The following is a 16,015-nucleotide window of genomic DNA, read 5'->3' as shown; positions in this document are numbered from 1 at the left end:
ATTGCCCTAGTATTTACCTTTGTTGAAGTATTTATTTCTTTCAGAGTTTTCTTCATACATCTTACAGTTACTGTCTAGGTCCTTTCATTTCACCCTGCAAGACTCTCTTGAGTATTTTCTGCAGGGCAGGTCTGTTGGTCATGGGCTCCTTGGCTACTATTTATCTAGGAATGTCTTAATTTCTCCTACACTTGTGAAGCACAGTCTGCCAGATAGAGATTCCTGGTTGGTAGTTTTTGTTTCTTCTAGCTTTCTGGCTGTAGCAGCCACTGTCTTCTGGCCTTCCGAGTTTCTGTTGGGAAATTTGCTGATAATCTTAGAGATCCCTTGTATGTGGTGATTTGCGTCTCTCTTGCCTCTTTCAAAATTCTCTCTAGCTTTTGACAGTTTAATTATAATATGTCTCAGTGCAGGTCTGTTTGAGTTTATCCTACTTGGAATGTGTTGAGCTTCTTGACTGTTTATATTCATGTCTTAACAAATTTGAGAAGTCTTTGACCATTATTACCTCATATAATCTCTCTGTCTCACTTCTCCTTCTGGGGCTCCCACTTGATGGTGTGTCACACTTTTTGTAATTTTGTGTTTTTAATTTAGGTCTATGAACCATCTTGAGTTAATTTTTTTGTGTAAGTTACAAGGTATATGTTAATGCTTGTTTTTTGCATGTAGTCATCCATTTGTCCCAACACCACCTGTGGATACAGACCATCCTCTTCCTCCACCTGATTACCTTTGTGGCTTAATGAAAATTAATTTACTGTATTTGTGTGCATCTATTTTTGGACTCTGTTCTATTCCAGTGATCCCTGTGTCCATTCTTTTGCCACTACCACACTGTCTTGATTATTGTAGTTTGACAGCATAGTACAGTAGTCTTGACCTCAGTAAGGTGAATCCTCTGACTTTAACTTTATTTTTCAAAATTAGTTTGGCTATTCTAGTACCTTTACCTTTCATATGTATTAAAATTAATCTGTTGGTATTTGTAAAATATGTTTCTGGGATTTGGGTTGCAATGAATATATAGATCAAATTGGGAGCAGTTGACATCATCAGGACATTAATCTTCTAGTACATTAATGTGGCATATATCTGCATTAGAGGTATGTAAGCAAGCAATCAAGTATTACATATTAACTTTGTAGCTTACAACTTTGTTAAACTCTTTTATTGGTTCTAGGGGAGTTTATTTATTTATTATAGATCCTTTGGAGGTTTCTTTATAGATGATCCTGTCATCTGTGAATAAAAATAGTTTTATTTCTTCCTTTTCAGTATGTATACCTTTGATTTCTTTTTCTTGCCTTATTGGACTGAATGGGACTATGAGTACAATGTTGAAAAGAGGTGAGAAAAGTCATCCTTGCCCTATTCCTGATCTTAGAGGGGAAGTATTCACTTTCCTTTAGAAGTATGTTAGCTGTAGGTTTTACATATACACTTTTTATTAGGTTTAAGGTGGTTTTCTTCTACTTTTAGTTTCTTGAAAGTTTTTATCATGAATGAGTCTTAAATTTCATGTAGTTTTTTATTCTATTTCATCCTGAAGTCAAGTAGGATAAATCATTTAAAGTGTCATGTGGGGCCTCCCCGGTGGCGCAGCGGTTGAGTGCTGGGTTGCGAAGCTGCCCGCGGCCTCTGCGGCGCCGGTTCGATCCCCGGCTGCTCCCCGGCCACCGGAGGAGGATCCCACATGGCGCGCAGACCTCTCCTGCCACCCGCTGCTCCCCTCAGCAGTGTACTTCAGTCCTTCTGCCTGCTCTGCTCCCCACTCTGGCTCTGGTGAATTCTCTCACCCTCCTGCGCTTCTGACTGTACCCAGTGCATGTATAAACAAAACAAACAAACAAATATAATAAATAAATAAATAAAAGCATGCCTCTATAAAAAAAAAAAAAAGATTAAAAAAAAAAGAATATAAAGTGTCAATTGTCCTTATTTCTTCTTAAGTAATTAATTTAAACTAATCTTTTTGATAAAAGGGAAAAAGTTAAAAATGTTACATTTAACATATTAGCTTTAATATTTTATTTCATCATGAAATTAATAGAAAAGTCAGTAAAGACAATTATTATGTAACTTAAAATGCTGTACTGATTTATTTATTTTATTTTATTTTTTTTAAAGATTTATTTATGCATGTAGCAGCTGGGGTGCAGGTCAGAGATGCGGAGGTGAGAGGATTCACCAGAAACAGTGGGAAGCAGAACAGGTGGATCTACTGAAATACACTGTTGAGGGGAGCAGCCAGTGAGACAGGAGTGGTCTGCTGCACCATGTGATTCAGCTCCCTGGCTGGGGATCAAACTAGTGTTTCAGTGGCTATGGAGAACTTCATAGTGCTGTAACTTGCGCCACCAGGGAGGCACTAATTTTTTTTATTTTAACTACTATTTTATTTTATTTTTTAGATTTATTTATTTATACAAGCACTGGGTACAGTCAGAAGTGTGGGAGGGTGAGAGAATTCACCAGAGCCAGAGCCGGGAGTAGAACAGGCAGACTGATGAAGTACACTGCTGAGGAGAGCAGCGGGCACGGCAGGAGAGGTCTGCGCGCCATGTGGGACCTTTGAGGGTTCCCGGGGAATCGAACCAGCGCTGCAGAGGCTGTGGGCAGCTTTGCAGCCCAGCGATCAACTGCTGTGCTACCTGGGAGGCCCTATTTTAACTACAATTTTATACCAAATAAAGCAATGGAAAATATTTCAAATTTTTCTTTTAGGATGGGGGTGAAGTTCTCAATTACTATTGAAATAATTTAAGAATAGTAAATCATTTATAATTTACATCAGTTTGAAAAGTATCCAACTTCTGCAGTGGACTTGTTATTGCTTAAAAGTAATTTACATAATGTTGAATTTCATGGCAGAAAGGTATAGTATATAAAAATGTGGTTTCCTATAATTTTGAAGAGCCATCTGATGGCATATACCTTTAGTAAAATTGAAACATTAATTTCTCTGTGTATTGGAGGAGGAAATGGATACAAAATAATCGGTGTCAGAGCCATGGTGCTTACTCTGGCTCAGTTTGCTGTGGTAAATGGGCTAAAGGTTAAGCCATCAGTCCATTTCCCAGTGTCCACTGAACAGTGGCTTCCTTTGTGTCACTTCATCTGTTAGATCAATATAGCAAGTGTTATTGAGAGGTAAAACAAGCAAGTCTTACAGTAGACACTGATGGCGTTTTGGAATGGGACGTTATTGGATGTTCCAAAGAGTATATTGATAGTACATTTTTATGGAAACCACTATTCCAGAATAAACTCTGTGGGAAATCAAGTCAAAACATTATACATCAATGATACTCAGGTAAATATAAATAGGTATTATATGTCTAGTATACCAGTGTTGAGTAATTAAAAAAAAAAAAAACAACTTTAAAGAAATTGACAGCAGTAAGTTTATTTTCCTTAGCCACTTAATTGGAATCAGTTTTATTTTCTGTATAAATAATCCTTTTATTCATAGGATGTACATTTAGGCATAAAATAAAAGGGAAACCAGTTAATTTGAGTATAGAATGCTTTCAGAGACGTGAAACATTATTTAGGACCTTCCCTATAATGAACACAGAGTATTTCTTCAGCATCCATGCAGATTAGTTCTTGAACAGCTGCATAGAGCACACAGAAGTCATGACTCCTGCCTCTGTGAACTAACTTGAATAAAGTCTTTCATCTAAAGATCTGTTTGTCTATTTATGAATCCCTCATCACATCTCTGAAGGGCTCATTCAGTTTAGTACAGTTCAACTTTGTAGTTTAGAGCTCCAGAGATTGCTATTGTAACTTATAATGCACAAAAATAGATATGTAAAAGTGATTTAAGAATTTTTTAAAGAATTAGACAAAATCCACTCTAAAATGATGGGGTGTTCTTTTTTTTTTGGGGCAAAGATGTAGAAAAATAACGGGATTTTAATTCAGACTTAACTAGTTGTATGTCATCTAGTTGTCTTAGGTAAATTATATGTCATCTCTGTGTCCAATTTCTCTGTGGCTTTAACAATGCCCAATAAAGAGAAATAAATTTGTGAAAGTGCCTGTAAAGTTTGTTATTTGTACATGTAGAATGCTCTTATTTTATCATCTTAATTCTACTCATGTGAGGCTCATATCATATTCTGTGTTCTATAGGAAATGACAGGTAACCACTGTAGCAAGTGATCGAATTGAAAAAGTCACTCATCATATGGATGTAATTTGTTTTAAAAAATTGGATGGTCTTTTCCTCATCTAGGTACTTACCACATATTACCATTTGTCTAGCAGCTACCCACATGTTGCTTCCTCTTTTATGTTGCATACTTATTATTCCTATGTGTATATTATGAGTTCTTTGAATTCAGGGTTCTTGATATAATTTAACCTTTGGAGAAATTAATGTGTTGTGACTTCTAAGTATGAAATTAACATCTCTTTTTTTTTTCCATTACTTTAGAGTATCCACAGATGCATTTTCTCCAGTAGTGGAGATAGTCAAATTTGACTAATTTTACTGAAGAACTTAATTCTTGTATTAAAACCACCTGGTCATAATCTTAAAAATCTGATACAGTTTTTTTTTTTCCTCTGAGCATATGCAAATAAAGAACCACAGAAATTTTGATCCAAACATTTCTAGCTTCTGGTAAAATCACAAAAGGAGATTAGATATAATACATTAGAACTAAGATAATTAGGTGGTGTTTATTCATATAATCAGTGACTATTGTTGGCAACAACCAAATGCTTGACTCTTTGCTATAGACTGGAGACTTAGTTATTAAAGAAAAAATAAAACACAGTCAAGATCCTTACCTGATGGAATTTATCGTCAGTAAATAGACAAATATTTAAGCCATATTAAGTGACCGTGTAATAGCGTTATAAATGAGTAGGATGGTGTGAGAGAGTAACTGGGTTGAGGATGAGTTACTTTGTATACAGTGAATAGAAAAGGCCTCTTAGAGAAAGACTTGAAGACCTGAAGGATAAGAAAATACTTAGATTGTAGTCTCTAAAAATATGGTTTCTCTCAAAAAGGAATCAGAATTCCTTGGAAAACTAGTGTACTGCATATCTAGAATAGGAACTGTAAAAGAAAACAAAGAAACTGTCTAAGTCTATCTGGGTCTTGACATGAGAGCCAACTTGGAAGAACCCCCCACTGACCTCAGATGTAGCAATTGGAGCATCAAAAGAATAGTGACTGCAATAAATTGGAACACATCTGTTATTCAAAAATGTATGAGTTTATAGTGTTACTTAAAATACTCTTTGTTCATCTTTGCACCAAAACTGAACAGTCAAGTTTTTATCTTGTCTTAAGTCTAAGAATTGTTCCTTAGGATAACCAAATAGTTTATGAGGGATTGCTTCCCCCCCTCCCCTTATTTATTTATTTACTTACTTACTTATTTTTCCCCCTTAATTTTTAAATTTATTTTTCCCTTTATTTTTCCCTTTATTTTATTTAAATATTTTATTTTATATAATTCTTACATCTTTTTTCATCTTTGCACAGTGTATGCATTTTCATTTTGGTTATATTCCCCATACAATTGCACCTCCCTCCCCCCCCCCCATTTTGACTCTAATCCTTCCTTCCCCGCCCCTCCCCCGGTAGTGTGTCTCTGGTTTATAGTTACTTGTTGATTTTGATTTTTACTTTGTATTGATTAGTCTTTTTCCTGGTCTCTTATTTAGGTTTTCTAAATTCCTGCTATGAGTGAAACCATCCGGTATTTTTCTTTTTCTTTCTGACTTATTTCGCTGAGCATGATCCCTTCTAGCTATGAGGGATTGCTTTTTGTAAAAGAATTCCAAGTAGTATATGCAGAAAGAAGGATAAATCATCCTATTCTAATGAAATGAAATTAAATACCTGGCAATAAAACGTTTCACATTTTCATCTGTCATCTGTCTACCTATGTTTAAATATTTTGTATTCGGAGATCTGAATATCAATCTAAGGGAGGGGAGAATTCAACAGTCAGGAATTCCTCAATTTTCATGCAAATAGGAACATTAAGAATTAGGGCCAGAAGTGAAGAAATATTGTGCACTTTCTGGGAGAGACTTAGTGATTGGGTCCCCCAAAGTACAAGGTGTGTAAGTGGGAAGTCTTGTGGATATGCAGTTTTGTATGTGAGTTCCCAGAACACACAATGCCTGGAAACAGAGAGCCATACTATTGCCAAGCTCAGTAAGAACTTAAGATTCAAAGAAATTCTGCAGTTTCTGCTACCCTTTCTGTTCATTCAAATAAGGTAAACAAAGCATATAATAATGAGTTTATTTGACAGTAGATCTTCATAGACAAGTACCATATATACTATGCAGCTTTTATTTTACTCAGGCAACATATGCTTAAAGTAGAAAATCTATTTATAAATGTGATTGTTCTTCAGCTCAGCTGCTTATTCTTTTTAAGGTAGCATGTATTTAGATGAGTATCCCAAGGTTCATGCTATTTAAATCCATTACATTGGGTTCTATTGTAGTGTTAGGAGAACACATATGTGCTCATCTAAAAGTTATGTTCTATGGCCAGAATGACTAGTTTAACACCATTTCCCAATAAAAGTCTTCTCTGTTCAAATCCCGACACCAGTATTACCTAATTTAAGTAATAGATCTAGATAATGGTTTTTCTAGATTCATGTTGTATAGATACCAAGTAGGCAGGTTTCTTTATAAAACTGTCTTTTTCACTTTAAGTGATTTAGGCAGTCATTATTTTAAAAGAAAGACCCTTAAAGTCTGTCTTGAAAATTACTTGTATGAAATAGGATTTCATATAAAGTTTGTTCATTAATTTTATAAACCAGTGTGTATGTGTCTTCTCCAAATTAGATGTGTTATTGCCTTTCTTGGTATATGAGAATTTGGCTGATGGAATTAGAAATGCAATTCATGCTACAGCAGAGGAATGGTGGGAAATTAAGATATTGAGAAGTATAATCAGAGCTTTAGAGGTTGATAGCTATGTTCCTTGTGATATACCAGAGGTAGTTTATTGTTATGATTGGTCAAATAATTTTTGAAGTGAGAAGCAATTAAGTTTCAATTTTCTCATCCTTATATCACGCATTCCCTAAAATGGAGAAAACAGAAGACTATGACAATAATGTAACAAGGTCATAGTGTTCTGCCATTTATCTTTATTTCTGAATTAAATCTACATTTGGAAAGATGGATTTGTTAAGTAATATATTTTAAGGGAAAGACCTTACTTGGTTGCATAATACTTAACTCATAAACTATGTTTTTTTTAAAACAGGGTATCCAGAAGTTGGCTAGTCAGTATCTGAAGAGAGATTGGCCGGGAATAAAAGTTGATGATCGAAATGATTACAGGTAACTTATAAGTAGTTCTTTTTTTTTTTTTGGGGGGGGGGGTTTATACATGCACTGGGTACAGTCAGAAGCGCGGGAGGGTGAGAGAATTCACCAGAGCCAGAGCGGGGAGCAGAGCAGGCAGAAGGACCAAAATACACTGCTGAGGGGAGCAGCGGGCGGCAGGAGAGGTCTGCGCGCCATGCGGGACCCTCCTCCGGTGGCTGGGGAGCAGCCAGGGATTGAACTGGCGCCACAGAGGCCGTGGGCAGCTTCGCAACCCAGCGCTCAACCGCTGCGCCACCGGGGAGGCCCACTTATAAGTAGTTATTAAACATTTTCTTTAAAAGTTTTCACTGAGAACCATGTCATAAGATAATGTAGGCGCCAATTTAAAAAAAAAAAAAAAAAAAAACTTCTTTCCTCTGTTTTTTTTTTTTTCTTTTTTAAAAAGACTTATTTATTTATTTATTTATTTATTTATTCATACATACAAGCACTAGGTACAGTCAGAAGCACGGGAGGGTGAGAGAATTCACCAGAGCCAGAGCGGGGAGCAGAGCAGGCAGAAGGACCTAAGCACACTGCTGAGGGGAGCAGCGGGCGGCAGGAGAGGTCTGCGCGCCATGTGGGACCCTCCTCCAGTGGCCGGGGAGCAGCCGGGGATCGAACCAGCACTGCAGAGGCTGCGGGCAGCTTCGCAACCCAGCGCTCAACCGCTGCGCCACCGGGGAGGCCCCCTCTGTTGTTTTTGCCATCATTTCAAAATTATCAAGAAATGTTAATATTTCACATGTGTAATCTGTGTGAAATAGATCATTCTATATGTCCTAAACCAAGATAATACTGTGTTAAACTAATTAATACACACATATAGAATTTAAATGATGTAGATAACAAAGGAAAAAACAATGTTTCTTCTGTGATCTAGAAATGAAGCACATTATTGTAAAAATAATGATGTAGTGAGTGTTCTACCATGATCATTAAGTCTTACTAATGTAACAAATTCTAAGTTTAGAAGCAGGGGATTGTGTGAGTCTAGTGAAAGGTGCATACACACATGTATCTAGAATTTGGCTGTTCAGTATTTTGTGTGCATAATTTAAAGAACATAGATGGCAATGGAATATAAATTGTGTCCTAGGTGACCTGCAAATATCTTTAAACCATCTGTAATTTTGCTTATAATTTGATATCATTTTTGAAATTAACTTGAAAGTATTATTGGCTTTTTTGCTCAGGACTAGTCCTTAGTGCCTGAAATCAAAGATCAGATAGCCAAGATCAGACAACAGATAGTCTCATTGGAGTTAAGGCTAACATCCATGAAATAATACAGAATCCTGGGAGGTTAAAACTTAGTGTTTTAGAGTACAGTTCTGAGTCTGAATATGAAATGAAGTTGCTGGATTGTCAGTGAAGACCAGCATCATCAGATAAGTTCTTGATGGGACTAGGAAACTGAAGGATGTACAAGAAACCCTAATAGTTCTTCACAGTGCAGGACTGACTGATAGCTTAGAAGAGGGCATGATAGCTAGAAATAATAGACCAGTATGATTGTTATTATAGAATAATAGAGCAAAATAGGAAAATGAATAAAAATAGATTTTCTTGTGGGCTTTCCATTATTCACAATGTTCAGCTGAGGGGAAATGAGAGAAGAGATGAAATCCTGGGCATAACAGACAAGTAGAGCAAAACCTGGAAGTGAGAATGGTATGATCAGTATTGTTGGCATGAGAAAATCAGCCTGATCAAGGAAGAGATTGTCACTGTCGACTGAAAGTGTGGTCATAATAGAGATTGAGATAAGAGGAAAATATGAGGTGTGATTAGTTAGAGGAGTGAGAAAATGAATGGATTATGGGGATATAATAGGACTGCCTGGTAGCTCTTAGCTCTAACTGGTTACTAGAAGTTATTTGACATCAGCTTAAAGTGAGACCAGGGTTATGGTTATGGTATTCTATTTGAATTTAACCTGGGTTGGAATGTGTAGTTTATAATGATGGAAAGAGAAGCAGGCACGCATAGCAAAGATACTCATAAGGGAGTAATTATAGTGATGAACTAGGAGACCTAGGTTGGGTAAGGAGCTAGGAATGGAGACTGTGAGAGGACTGAGAGACAGTAGGAAGAGGGTAGTGTCAAAAGGATTGTGGATTCTATTAGGGTTAAATAATTGAGTCAGAACTATAAAGGAGTGGAAATAGGAGATGTTGGTCAGAGATTAGGATGATTAAATTGGGTTTTGAGCAGAAAGGTAATTGTTGGTAATGATAGGAGTTTGGGTTGTGACCAAGGGAACTATATATAGTTCCTGATCAGTAATCTTAGATAAAAATCATAACCCCTTTGAGCCTCACTTTTCTCCTCTGCAAGTGGGGGTAATACCTATTTTATGAAGTTGTCATGAGCATTAAGTGATATGTCAAATATAAAATACACAACTTAGTGTCTATCATGTAATGGGCTCTTGAAAGAATCCCTTTTCTTTCTTTTATATCCTTGAGCCTCATTTCCTTGTCTGCAAAATATTGTAATGTCAGTGAAGACCAGCATCCTCAGATAAGTTCTTGATGGGACTAGGAAACTGAAGTATGTTCAAGAAACCCATATAGTTCTTCACAGTGCAGGATTGACTGATAGCTTAGAAGAGGGCATGCTAGCTAGAAATAAGAGATGCCTTTCTTTATGTTTCAAATTACCTCATATGAAACCTAGTAAAACAAAGAAAAATTAAAAATCATTGTATAACCCATTATCATTTTTTCCTCAATCAGAATGAAAAACACCACTGCTATTGGAACTACCATATTATAAGACTTACCCTACTACAACTAGTTGTAGCGTTCAAAAGAATCTGTGTGCCAATAGTTTTCACATCATTTGCATTTAATTGTTAGTACAGTCCTCTAAGGTAGACCATGCAGGTATTTGGGTTTTTTTACTTCTTCATTTGCTGGTTGAGGAAATCAAAGTATGGGATGTGCTACATATGATGATATTGGTTAAACTAGAACTTGAACCCAGGTCTTCTGACTGGGTAACTAAATTCCATGCTTTCATGGTATATTGTTGTTGAGGGAGTGTTTGCCAGCTATAGTTCTGTTAATCGCTAAAGATTTTCTAAAACGCTATAATGACAGGATTTTTCTGTTTGTACAGTTCTCACAGTTTATACATTCATCCGCCCATTCTTTGTTCTGTATTCACCATAACCTTTTTAAATAGTAGACCATGTGCTAGGCCCCAGGAATACAGTAGTGTGAAAGACACAATTCACATCCTTCATGAAATTGTCACTATAGTGAGAGGGACAGACAATAACTAAATAGTTACATAACATACTTAGGATTGAGGGAACCATGCTAGAGCCATGTAGACAAATGACAGAGAAGGACTTGATTAATTCTGTGGATTGACTTAGTGTAATTGGTAAATATTTCCTAAAGAAGTTAAATTGAGATTTGAAGGATGAACAGTAGTCACGTGGTGAGTGGATTAAAGGGAAGACAGATGCTTGCTACCTAAGGCAGGAATTATTTTTCTTTCCTTCCTTCTTCTCCTTTCTTTCCCTTCCATTCTTTTCCTTCCCCCTCCACCTCCTTCCCCTCTTCTACCCATCACAGTTCATAATGTTTTTTTCTCATTATGTTCTAAAATATATTTTATGTATAAATCAATAGCTACAAAACAGTATCAAATTTTTGTCTCAGTGCATTCTCTGAGAAAAACAATTGTTTGTCCTGCTTAGGAGGACCGTGGTAAGCTTACATCCCAGGTTCCATCGATTGTCGATTGTGCAGTAAGAATAGAGTACATTAACTTGCTGTCCTTTATTTAGTCCATTAGTGCTTTTGTGCTGAAAGTTTTTGCAGGCACAACACACTGAATCTTTTTTTCCAAAGGGAAGATGATATACCTCTGATTAAATAAATGATTATTTCCATCTAAATTGTTTCATTTGATATATTACACAAACTAATCCATTGCATAAACTAATCATTTCCTTGGTAGAAAAATAGTTTTTGGGTTATTTTTTGTTGTTCTAGTAAGATAGATAGGGACTCGTACATATTTTTCCTTGTTTTCACTTGTCTTCATTGACCCACGGTTAGCATTTTATGTAGCACATGGTCTCACACATTGCTGTACCAAAAACCCAAGTGACAGCAGAATGGAAATCTCAGGAGATGAATATTGTAATCTACTAGTGCAAGGATCTTATTTCTTAAAACAAAGTGCTACCCACTGTTATGATAAGTTATAAAATATGTGTATAACTAGTGTAGGAGCATACTTGAACCGACTAAAAAGCATTTAGCAAAGTAGACAAGAAGGTTTGGAAAGGAAGTTGGCTATAGAAAGCAAAGGATGAATAATTCCTTGACTTTACCAAGAGATTGCTGAGCACAAGGCAAAAGTGATGGGACTTGCTTGGAATGATTCCAAGTCACAATGCGATGCTGCCTAAGCATTATTACAGCAGAAAAACAGCTGTAGAGCAATCTTAGCATAGATTTCTTTTGTCAGGCAAGTTAGATTTGCCAAGTACATAAACAATTATTCATGATATTATTTTCCAGCCCCATCAATTTATATGAGAGTAATATAATAGTAGCTGGAAGGAGAATATACTTTGGAGATACCCAGCCTAAACCTGTCTCAGTATTGCTGTGTTCTTCCTCCTTCCCCCTTCCTCTTTTTTCCCTTTTCTGTCCCTCCTCCCTCCCTTCCCATCACAATTCATAATGTTTTTTTCTGCTACAGTCTTGTATGATCTAGAATGATTGTCTGAATCTCTCAAAACTTTGGTTTTCTCTTATGTAAAATTAGGAAGTTACTTTAATGAAATAACAAAATTTCATATTCATAATGATGACCTGAGACCGTGAGAAGCCTGGATAGTGTGAATTGCTCAGTAATTTTTATAGTTTTAGCTTTGTATAGAATTGTAATGCTTATATCACTTTATTCCACTGTCAAGAATAACTAATGAATCAAAACAGTCCATTGCTAAACTATAGTGGAGGAACAGAGTATATGCAGTGTTTCTACATATAAATACACTCACAACTGGGAAAAAAGCGTTCATTTTATATGTCAGGACTAGCCAGTGAGCAAAAGCTTAACCTCTTTCTGCCTTTTCCCAGCCTAATGCTTTGCTGTCTCTTCTTGAACTTAGGAGCATGTATCCTGTTTGGAAATCTTTTCTCGAGGGAACAATGCAAGTTGCCCAGTCCCGGATCAATATGTGTGAAAACTATAAAAATTTTATTTCTGAGCCTGCAAGGACAGTGCGAAGCTTAAAAGAACAGCAACTTAAAAGGGTATTGTTTATATTTGTTCTTTTCTTATGTACATTTTAATATCTCAGTACAGCACTTAACATCTGCACGCTTGTGTTAAATTGCTTTTAACAATTTCAGCTTTTTTGTGTGGTAACCAGTGTTTCTGATTTCAACATGTTCCTTCTATGTAGTTTTTTTAATTGACAAAGGTGAGTGTAATTTGAATCTGTAGACCTTGTGAAAGCTTAGTAAATACTTCTTACATTACTTTCGGCTTAACTCAAGTAATTGGAGCTATTTGGTTTCACAGTATTATTAGAGTTTTATGTATATTGAAATAGTTACAAAGTTGTTCATCTCACTAAGTCTTGAAAGAAAGTTCATCTTCATTTCAGCTTGAGTATTTTGCATAATAATTTAAAGAACATTGAGCAAATGTGGCAAATTATTACCAAAAACAGTACCTCTAAAGTTTAATTATATAGGCTGCTTAAATCTAGAAATTTTCAAATAGATCTACTTCTTTCATTATATAGGAATTTAAAATTGATAGAAAAATCACTATTAAATGTGATTTTTATGAAAAACTTGCTATGAAAATTAATTGATTAAATTGTGTCCTTTTGGAATAGTTACATAAATAGAGATTCTTATAATACCTCATAAGTAGCTAAATATGTTTTATAGACATAATAGTGTTATAGAGAGTATTAAAGTAATTATTTAAGGAAATTATTTTTCAGAAGCCATCTAGTGTTTTGATTCTTACTGTCATTTGAGTTTTAGGAACCATCTTACCAACAAAAACTGGAAAAAAAAAAAACAGCCTTCCTTGTTTGCCAAAGATAATTTCGGTAGTATGAAGTCAGTATGTTAAATGTATATTGTGTGTTTGTAAAATTTTAATCTTTTTCAAGCACTCATATATTGCCAGTTGGTTTTAACATTTGTGTGAGAATTTGTCTTACCTTTGCTCAAAACTGCCTTTTATAAGACCACTGACTGACCAGACAATGCTTTCTACATTGGAAGAAAATATATTTTCTGTGTGTGTATGTATATACCTTTGTGTATGCTGAGAAAGGGTAGGAGTTAGGAATGGGGAATTATTATTAGTTTAGCTTCCTAATTGGGAGGAAATAACTTAAATAGCCAATGTGTTCATTATTTCATCTACCACCTCCACCCCTGCCTCTGGCAACCACCAATCTGTTTTCTGTATCTCTCAGTTTGTTTTTTTAATTGAGATTCCACATGTAAGTGTGATCATACAGTTTTTGTCTTTCTTTGTCTGACTTACTGCATTTAGCATACTGCCTTTAAGAGCTATCCATATTGTCACAAATGGCAAGATTTCATTCTTTTTTATGCCTAAATAATGTCCCATTGTATATCTATACCACATTGTCTTTATCCATTCCTCTATAGGCAGACACTTAAGTAGATTTCTTAGCTATTGTAAATAATGCTGCAGTGAACACAGGAGTACACATCTTTTCAAATCAGTATTTTCATTTCCTTAAGATCAATCCCTAAGAACTGGAATTGCTGGATCACATGGTAGTTCTAGCTTTAATTTTTTTTTGATTTCTTTTTATTTTTTTTATTTTAAAGATTATTTATTTATGCAAGCACTGGGTACAGTCAGAAGCACAGGAGGGTGAGAGAATTCACCAGAGCCAGAGCGGGGAGCAGAGCAAGCAGACTAACGAAGTACACTGCTGAGGGGAGCGGTGGGTGGCAGGAGAGGTCTGCACGCCATGTGGGACCCACTCCAGGGTGGGAATCAAATTGGCACTGCAGAGGCTGTGAGCAGCTTCGCAACCCAGCGCTCAACTGCTGCACCACCAGGGGAGGCCCTCTAGTTTTAATTTTTTGAGGAATCTCCTATACTGCTTTTCCATAGTGACGGTACCAGTTTACATTCCCACAACAGTACACAAGTGTTCTTTTTCTTCATATCCTCTCCAACATCTGCAATTTCTTACCTTTTTGATAATACAGATTCTAATGGGTTTGAAATACTGTGGTTTTGATGTGCATTTCCCTGATGATTAGTGATGATGTTGAGCATCTTTTCATGTACCTGTCGTCCCTCTGTCTGTCTTCTTTGGAAAGTGTCTATTCAGTGTGCCCATGTTAATTTTGGGGGCTTTGTTTTTCTAGAGCTATATGAGTTCTTTATATATTTTTTTTTAAGTTTTTTTTTTCTTTTTTTATAGAGGCATTTTTTTTTTTTTAAATTTATTTGTTTGTTTGTTTTTGTTTATACATGCACTGGGTACAGTCAGAAGCGCGGGAGGGTGAGAGAATTCACCAGAGCCAGAGCGGGGAGCAGAGCAGGCAGAAGGACCGAAGTACACTGCTGAGGGGAGCAGCGGGAGGCAGGAGAGGCCTGCGCGCCATGCGGGACCCTCCTCCGGTGGCCGGGGAGCAGCCGGGGATCGAACTGGCGCCGCAGAGGCCGTGGGCAGCTTCGCAACCCAGCGCTCAACCGCTGCACCACCGGGGAGGCCCTCTTTATATATTTTGAATATAACTCTGTATCAAAAAAAATGCAAATATTTTCTCCCAAATGGTAATTACATTTTTATTTTTTGATGTCCTTTTTTTAAGCAGAAGCCTTTTAGTTTGATGTAGTCCCACTTGTTTATTTTTGCTTGTGTTGCCTTTGCTTTTAGAGTCAAATGTCAAGAAGATTACTACCTGTTTTTTTTTCCCTATAAGCTGGTTTATAGTTTCAGATTTTTTTTTTAAAGATTTATTTATTTATTTATACAAGCACTGGGTATGGTCAGAAGCCCTGGAGGGTGAGAGAATTCACCAGAGCCAGAGAGGGGAACAGAACAGGCAGACTAATGAAATACACTGCTGAGAGAGGAGCAGTGGGCGCAGCACGAGAGGTCTGTGCGCCATGTGGGACCCTTACCGGTGTCTGGTGATCGAACCGGCGCTGCAGAGGCCTCTGGGCAGCTTCACAGCCCAGTGCTCAACCACTGCGCCACCAGGAGAGGCCCTCTAGTTTTAGATCTTAAATGCAAATGTTTAATCTATTTTAAGTTTATTTTTCTGTGTAGTTTAAGGTCTTTTGCTTTTTTGATAATAATCATAAAAGCTCGTGGTTTTGATTTGTAAACTGCTACCGTATCTGGTATAGTCTGATTTGATTTTTATAACAATCTATTAGGTATGAAAGTATTATTATTTTACAAATAATGAAACAGCCTCAAAAGATATTTAAATAAGTAGTAAATACAGATTTAAATAAGCAGTAAATAATAGAGCAGGAACTTGAATATTTACTTCCTAATTCCAAATCCTGTGCAATTTTTTAAAAAAACACTTGAAGTTTAATATTTAAACCTGTTCACCTTGGTAAACTACTTCCT

At 36.3% G+C, this 16,015-nt stretch overlaps 1 protein-coding gene across 2 annotated transcripts in view; it reads left to right on the top strand.

Moving 5' to 3' along the window:
- The window catches only part of FCHSD2 (FCH and double SH3 domains 2), a gene marked incomplete at both ends in the record, with an annotated part of 210,848 nt that overhangs the window by 92,707 nt on the left and 102,126 nt on the right, over window positions 1–16,015 (top strand). For both annotated transcript variants that reach the window (XM_084241012.1, XM_084241011.1), the window contains 2 exons: window positions 7,271–7,347; window positions 12,521–12,665. In XM_084241012.1, coding sequence (XP_084097138.1) covers window positions 7,271–7,347; window positions 12,521–12,665 — 222 coding nt within the window. The remainder of the gene's footprint in view (window positions 1–7,270; window positions 7,348–12,520; window positions 12,666–16,015) is intronic.

This window comes from Talpa europaea (genome assembly GCF_964194135.1).
Source record: "Talpa europaea genome assembly, chromosome: 1".
Classification (NCBI taxonomy): domain Eukaryota; kingdom Metazoa; phylum Chordata; class Mammalia; order Eulipotyphla; family Talpidae; genus Talpa; species Talpa europaea.
Note: the sequence above shows the minus strand (reverse complement) of the source record. Positions and strands in the feature narration are given on the sequence as shown.